At 41.0% G+C, this 8261-nt stretch overlaps 1 protein-coding gene across 1 annotated transcript; it reads left to right on the top strand.

Moving 5' to 3' along the window:
• Positions 1-3727: 3727 nt before the first annotated feature.
• LOC123995121 lies at positions 3728-6768 on the top strand. The gene is made up of 7 exons (XM_046298483.1): positions 3728-3800; positions 4009-4066; positions 4179-4218; positions 5508-5705; positions 5806-6008; positions 6235-6258; positions 6490-6768. Exons 1-7 carry the CDS (start codon positions 3772-3774, stop codon positions 6619-6621), a joined length of 684 nt encoding a protein of 227 aa, XP_046154439.1. The 5' UTR covers positions 3728-3771; the 3' UTR covers positions 6622-6768.
• The last annotated feature ends 1493 nt before the right edge of the window (positions 6769-8261 follow it).

Here is an 8261-nt window from a genome sequence, read left to right as displayed (position 1 = left end):
GCACGGTGGCTAGGAAAAACTCCCTAGAAAGGCCAAAACCTAGGAAGAAACCTAGAGAGGAACCGGGCTATGTGGGGTGGCCAGTCCTCTTCTGGCTGTGCCGGGTAGAGATTATAACAGAACATGACCAAGATGTTCAAATGTTCATAAATGACCAGCATGGTCAAATAATAATAAGGCAGAACAGTTGAAACTGGAGCAGCAGCACAGTCAGATGGACTGGGGACAGCAAGGAGCCATCATGTCAGGTAGTCCTGGGGCACGGTCCTAGGGCTCAGGTCCTCCGAGAGAGAGAAAGAAAGAGAGAATTAGAGAGAGCATATGTGGGGTGGCCAGTCCTCTTCTGGCTGTGCCAGGTGGAGATTATAACAGAACGTGGCCAAGATGTTCAAATGTTCATAAATGACCAGCATGGTTGAATAATAGTAAGGCAGAACAGTTGAAACTGGAGCAGGAGCATGGCCAGGTGGACTGGGGACAGCAAGGAGTCCTCATGTCAGGTAGTCCTGGGACATGGTCCTAGGGCCCAGGCCAGTTGAAACTGGAGCAGCAGCATGGCCAGGTGGACTGGGGACAGCAAGGAGTCATCATGTCAGGTAGTCCTGGGGCATGGTTCTAGGGCTCAGGTCCTCCGAGAGAGAGAAAGAAAGAGAGAAGGAGAGAATTAGAGAACGCACACTTAGATTTACACAGGACACCGAATAGGACAGGAGAAGTACTCCAGATAAACAAACTGACCCTAGCCCCCCGACACATAAACTACTGCAGCATAAATACTGGAGGCTGAGACAGGAGGGGTCAGGAGACACTGTGGCCCCATCCGAGGACACCCCCGGACAGGGCCAAACAGGAAGGATATAACCCCACCCACTTTGCCAAAGCACAGCCCCCACACCACTATGTTACTCAATGTAACTAGGCGACAACATTATCCTCAAATTTTCCATATACCCATCATGAGGTTGTTACAACCAAGCCTGAATGAAAGTTTACAACGTAGCTGCACACAGGTCAAGAGAAAATGTTGAGGTGACAGACAGTGACATATTCAATACCGCCGTGCACACTTTTTCCTGCATCTAGAGTTTTTATTGGACAAATTCAGGTATGTTTATCCCTGTTTCGTTCCATTTGCTTCTGTTTAAGAAGTGTTTTTCAACAGAGTCGGCGGAATGAATACACCCCTAATCACGTGTAAACAGTTCACTCACCTTTTCTCTTAATTTGTACATCGCTAACTAGCTAGCCATTTCACATCCGTTACACCAGTTCATCTTGTTTTGTCAAGCCGACCAGTGGTTTTTCCTCTGTTCCTGTCTCTCGATTCTTCCTGTTTTCTAGTTTTCCCAGTTTTGACCTTTTCTGCCTGCCCTGACCCTGAGACTGCCTGCTGTCCTGTACCTTTGCCCCACCTATCTGGATTACTGACCCCTGCCTGCCCTTGACCTGTCTTTTGCCTGCCCCTGTTGGATCAATAAACTGTTGTTATTTTGATGTTATCTGGGTCTTACGTGAAACGTGATTATTCTGCCCTTGAGTTGCGTTCCCATGCAAAACTAGACAGATAGCTAACAACTGATCTTCAATAAAACTCCCAAGGCGTGACTTTAATTGAATGAATATATTGTAAACGTTTATGTTGTGAAACTGCAAAATACAGAAAAGAATATACTTTAGTATTCAATTCACACCGACACACTGTAGCTGTACATTATACATTTGAAGTTGTATAAATACAAAGCATGTGCTAAGGTACCATGCATCTGGCATGATGTCAAACCATATAGCTAATTGTTACTCATATGGTAATTGGCTCCGTTCATTACTCTAATAATGTACAACCATTTATGTAGAATAACAAGGTATATTACACTAGGAACAGTAACAAAACTACAGTATTGTATATTTTACAATACGTTTGCATGACGCACGAGTCGCTCTGGATAAGAGCGTCTGCTAAATGACTTAAATGTAATGTAAATGTAACGAGCAAAGTAATACAGCTAACGACATACATGAAATGCATTGCAATTTGTGAGTAAATGCAACCAACCAACATTGATATGTAAGCAACTCTATCAATAACAAGATTATCATCATTAGCTAAATGCTTGAATCGAACTTACAAACAAATATTTTCCAAGGCTGAAGCGTGACAAGAAATAACTACATTGAAAGACCTGCACCGTAGCGTTGTTTGTAGCTGCTTCTATGCGTGCAGAACAAATTCTCTACTTCCGGTTTGCGTAGTCTTTCTAAGTACCAGAAACATCCACTAGGGGGGCAAATAACACCATTGAACACACTGAAAATCCAATTTAACCATTGTAATAAAATAATCTGTTACCTTCTAACAGGATGGCAGCACAGTGATACTACATCGTTGTTAGCATATTAGCAAAAGTAACGTCCTAGTCAACATAGCTAATGCAATATCGTTACAGTAATTAAGCAGTATAGCAGTTACACCAGCGGACCCCGGTGGAAATAAATGAATAAAACCAAAAGCTTACCATGACTTGGAAGAGTTCCAGTGTTGTGTTGGATAGCCAGCGAGCTAACCCTCTGTTTGAGCCGGGTGTTTTGAGTAGGCTATGAATTTGTAGTAGGCTATGAATTTGTTCAAAACTGTTCAACTATTGTCTTTCTCTCTTTTTGAGTCAACTACTCACCACATGTTAGCTTATGCTTTCAGTACTAGATTCATTCTCTGCTCCTTTGATTGGGTGGACAACATGTCAGTTCATGTTGCAAGAGCTCTGGTAGGTTGGAGCACGTCCTCCGGAAGTTGTCATAATTACTGTGGAAGTCTATTGAAGGGGGTGAGAACCAAGAGCCACCTTGGTTTTCTATTGAAGTCAATGTATCAAGAGGAGGACGGAAGCTAGCTGTCCTCCGGCTACACCATGCTGCTACCCTGCAGAGTGCTGTTGAGGCTACTGTCAACCTTCATTGCAAAACAGTGTGTTTAAATAAATTATTTGGTGATGGGAATATATTTACTTTCGTTTTCTAAAAAGGATAACTTAAATGTCTGACCATTTAAAAAAAAACGAAATTCACTCGGGAGGATAGTCCTCCCCTTCCTTCTCTGAGGAGCCGCCACTGTATACATATCGTTTACACTACAGTTTGGACTGCAGTTGAACACATACTAAACACTATCCTGACAATGACATATTTCATCGAGCACGACATCGACTGAAGCTATATAATATCAACTGAAATGAAGGAATTTGATATGTATATGATATGTATATTTTGTGACATTGAGACATTAGTGCGGGGAGGGGCGGATTGATGGGCATAAATACTCTAAAATATTTGCATTGACAATCAAATGGCTAGTATAAGCTATTTGAAAGCAACCTGTTTACACATGCACATAGAGGGCATCAGACACCTGTGAATCATTACATAAATTAGGTTAAAAAAAGAGAAATGTTGACATATCAGTTATATTTTTGCAGGGCTCAACCCTCACAACAGGATTGCTCTTAATGTAAGGCAATAGCATTGTAAGGTCAATGACTAAATTAAGCAGTTTTTATTTTGTCACCATGGGAGTTGCTGTGTATACAGCAATATACAATATATATAGAGCAACATAAAACAATCTGTTTTGTCAGAAGCAGTTTGGACTTATCATATTTTATAGAAGTCTGCTGGGTTAGTATAATGTAAATCCACGTGATATACTCACCCTTTTAGTTTCACTTTCTTATTATAAGAATTCAGTGAGTTCAGAGAATATTTCAAGAGTGAAAGTAAATGCTTCGACAGACACGGTGCAGAAGCAGGTTCGTTATTTCATTGAATCTCTTTTCATGAATGCAATGTTCAAATTGTTATTGCTTTGTCTATCTTGGTGGGCTCATTGACATTGACAGCATTTAGAAGTTCAGTATGCACCTTGATGTTCTGCGGTAGTGCACACTGTATCGGACAAACTGTCATTTGAGCGTCTTGCTTGTGTTCTCACGCATCTGCTTTTGTATTACATTGAAGATCAGATGATCTTTGTGAGGCTCTGCAGCGTCAATTAAAATTGAAAATGAGCAACAAGGTAATGAATAGGACAAAAAAAATCTATCATTAATAATAACCAGATAAATGTTAACTTTGAATAATGTTTCGAACCAGCACTTAAAGTAGACCTATGTATTTCTCTTTCCAAGGTAAACTGTCTGCCACCTGCAGATGCAAATGCACCCCAAGGTAAGCTGAAGGACTATGCATGTGACACCTTCACAATCTTACCTTATTAATGCAATGAGGAAATCCAGACACTTGGAGGATAGTGGAAGTTGATAAAAGTGTTTCTTTACTGTTTCAGCACATAGCCTTCCGCAGGGATTTACAGATGGATTTTATATCCTATTTAAAAATGGTTGGCCAATGGGGTGATACTGATGGTTTACTGGCACAGGTGGTTTGTTTACATAGCAGGTTTTAATGACTAAAGTAGCAGGTTAGGAGAATTAACGTGGCAACGGTGGCGGACTTACCATTACATGCTGACCAAAGCTGAGGTGCTCGTGGGTATATGCTCTTAAAAACCAATGAGGAGATGGGAGAGGCCGGACTTGCAGCGGATTGAGCGTCACACATATAACCTACTTCTTCTATCTTAGCGCCTGGCCACACAGATCTCACATGCAGTGTGGGTGCAAGGACTGAATAACATGTTTGTGTACATTTATTTTGCAACGCTCACGCAGAAGAGGCATTTACCTCAGGCTTCACATCATCAATGAGCTGGGCATTGAGTTATAAACATGTTTTTTTTATTTTCAATGACAGCCTCGGAACAGTGGGTTAACTGCCTTGTACAGGGGGAGAACAACAGATTTTGACCTTGTCAGCTCAGGGATTTGAACTTGCAACCTTTCGGTTATTAGTCCAACACTCTAACCACTAGGATACGCTGCTGCCCCATGTCAGCAAAAAGTGTCCACTACTCCAAGAATCCCACTCCACCCACATGCACGTGCACATAGATCAACAGAGTGGAGCTTGTAGTAGCCTTAACCCGAACCCTTTTCCTAACCTTAATCTCATTCTCCTACCTGCTACATTAATTATCCTAACCTGCCACGTTAGTTCTCCTAACCTGCAACGTTAATGATCTTAACCTGCAGTGCTGTCAAACCATCAATATCACCACACCAGCCATCTTGTTATGTATAAAAGGCATACAAGACTGGGGTACTGCTCCCTTATACTTTGCTCCAACAAGTAAGTACTGTTATAAATGTAACATTAATATAATATGTTGCACAATAAATAGGTGTCATAGGGCCTTTTGAAACAGTCATCTACTGTCAAGCAGGGTGTTTCCTTCAAGGAAATCAATATCCATGAAACCATGTTAAAAGTGGTTATCATGGAATAAGCTGAGGGTTCATCCACTGAAGTGAATACTTGTGTGTTGATCAGAGTGAGCAGGGCTTAAAGATCTGACAATCCTCTCTAGTTTACCTCAGACATTTCCTGTATCTCTATAGGGTCGACGATGGACACATTCTTCACGGTTGTGACTGGGAATACTCTGGGGTCTCATAAGGAATTCATTAACCGTCTCGCTGCTAAAAGACACTTAACTGTAGTGACGTCACTAGAGGAGAGTGATGTCATCCTGGCTTTCTGTCCCATTGTCTCTCGTGCTGGGACTGATATTGAAGCAGCACTGCAGCAGATTCCAGGTAATCAATATCCATGAAGAACATTGTCAAAACGTTAATGATTCATTAATCAGGTATGTTTACGTGATTATTGTTACTGTTATCCCCTCTCTCTTGACAGCTGGTAAACCTGTCATCCTGGTAGTGCTGCATCACACTTTCGAACCAGACTACACTGGACCTGACAGTAGCAGACTAGTGACCAGAGGTGATGTAATACTCACAGTGGACTGTCTCTTCCATGAGAACCAGGGACTACTGGAGTGTCCTCGCAATGAAGAAGCAATTGAAAAGATTCTAAAGAGTCTTGACAAAGGTCCTGAGGTAAAGCATCAATGTATCAACTTACTTCTAAAATAAGGGTTCAATAATATAAAAGTAACAATCAATACCTTCATTGTGGAGGATGGAAAATCTGTGTGGGAGGGGTTCAGACGTTTGGGACTCTTCCATAGGTTCCATTATGCAGACCAAGCTAAATGAAGAAGGAAAACAAATAGGAGTTGACATGTGAAAACATGTCCTTTTTGTGTTTGTTTGTTTTTTACAGAACAAAGATCAGTCGGCCAGACTGGTAATGCCAATACTTTGTACATTACACATTTCTAAATAACATATTATACTGTATTGACCCATTTTCATATAACTAACTTTGAGAAATGTGTTCTGTATGTTAATGATTCCTAAAAATGTTTGTACTGAAAGTAAAACTAATATACAGATGTAAGCCTAGATAAGTAGTGCAGATATAAAACTCCATTTATTTGGCATCTTTCTAATACAAGATTTTCTTATCTTTCTCCAGCGGAAGATTCTCTGGATCTGCGGTGTTATTGGTGTAGCCTGGGGCATATACACTTGTTATAGAAGGATTAAAGAAAAATGCTTTCTCTTTTTGCAACAAAACAGTTCCAATGTATTCATGAATCTAAGGTAATTACACAGCTGTAAGAGGAGTGCCAGTTGTATTTCACATCAGATGTGATATCCTTGAAAAAGAATACAGGAAGATAGAGGACCAGCGAATTGCTTTCTGTCATCTCTCCCACCAACACAGACACAAATGATCAAATAAAATAAAATTGTATCAAATAAAATCAAATGTTATTTGTCACATGCACCGAACACAACAGGTGTAGACCTTACAGTGAAATGCTTACTTACAAAGCCCTTAACCAACAACGCAGTTAAAAAAAAAAGAAAAAGGTGTTAAGTTAAAAAATAGATTCAGTTGAAGTCGGAAGTTTACATACACTTAGGTTGGAGTCATTAAAACTCGTTTTTCAACCACTCAACAAATTTCTTGTTAACAAACGATAGTTTTGGCAAGTCAGTTAGGACATCTACTTTGTCAGTGACAACAATTTATTATTTCTATGTTTATTTATTTATTTCACTTAAGATTCACTGTATCACAATTCCAGTGGGTGAGAAGTTTACATACACTAAGCTGACTGTGCCTTTAAACAAATAAAAAAATCCAGAAAATGATTTCATGGCTTTAGAAGCTTCTGATACGCTAACTGACATCATTTGAGTCAATTGGAGGTGTACCTGTGGATGTTTCAAGGCCTACCTTCAAACTCAGTGCCTCTTTGCTTGACATCATGGGAAGATCAAGAAATCAGCTAAAATCTCAGAAAATACAATTGTAGACCTCCACAAGTCTGGTTCATCCTTGGGAGCAATTTCCAAACGCCTGAAGGTACCACGTTCATCTGTACAAACAATAGTACGCAAGTATAAACACCATGGGACCCTGCAGCCGTCATACCGCTCAGAAAGGAGACGCGTTCTGTCTCCTAGAGATGCTTGTACTTTGGTGCGAAAAGTGCGTATCAATCCCAGAACAACAGCAAAGGACCTTGTGAAAATGCTGGAGGAAACAGGTACAAAAGTATCTATATCCACAGTAAATAAAACGAGTCCGATATTTGAAGTAACCTGAAAGGCCGCTCAGCAAGGAAGAAGCCACTGCTCCAAAACCGCCATAAAAAAGCCAGACTACGGTTTGCAACTGCACATGGGGACAAAGATCGTCCTTTTTGGAGAAATGTTCTCTGTTCTGATGAAACACAAATAGAACTGTTTGGCCATAATGACCATCGTTATGTTTGGAGGAAAAAGGGGAGGCTTGCAAGCCGAAGAACACCATCCCAACCGTGATAGCACAGGGGTGGCAGCATCATGTTGTGGGGGTGCTTTGCTGCAGGAGGGACTGGTGCACTTTACAAAATAGATGGCATCATGAGGCAGGAAAATTATATGGATATATTAAAGCAACGTCTCAAGACATCAGTCAGGAAGTTAAAGCTTGGTCGCAAATGGGTCTTCCAAATGGACAATGACCCCAAGCATACTTCCTTCAAAGTTGTGGCAAAATGGACAACAAAGTCAAGGTATTGGAGTGGCCATCAAAGCCCTGACCTCAATCCTATAGAAAATGTGTGGGCAGAAATGAAAAAGCGTGTTCGAGCAAGGAGGCCTACAAACCTGACTCAGTTACACCAGCTCTGTCAGGAGGAATGGGCCAAAGTTCACCCAACTTATTATGGGAAGCTTGTGGGAGGCTACCCA

The sequence above is a fragment of the Oncorhynchus gorbuscha genome, linkage group LG14 (genome assembly GCF_021184085.1).
Source record: "Oncorhynchus gorbuscha isolate QuinsamMale2020 ecotype Even-year linkage group LG14, OgorEven_v1.0, whole genome shotgun sequence".
Lineage (NCBI taxonomy): Eukaryota > Metazoa > Chordata > Actinopteri > Salmoniformes > Salmonidae > Oncorhynchus > Oncorhynchus gorbuscha.
Note: the sequence above shows the minus strand (reverse complement) of the source record. Positions and strands in the feature narration are given on the sequence as shown.

Excerpts from the sequence above, each read along its gene's own strand:
- LOC123995121 (XM_046298483.1), top strand. The coding sequence starts at position 3,772 with ATGCTTCGACAGACACGGTGCAGAAGCAG. Across the intron at positions 5,706-5,805 it reads AGCACTGCAGCAGATTCCAG|CTGGTAAACCTGTCATCCTG; the intron begins GTAATCAATATC and ends CTCTCTTGACAG. Across the intron at positions 6,009-6,234 it reads GTCTTGACAAAGGTCCTGAG|AACAAAGATCAGTCGGCCAG; the intron begins GTAAAGCATCAA and ends TGTTTTTTACAG.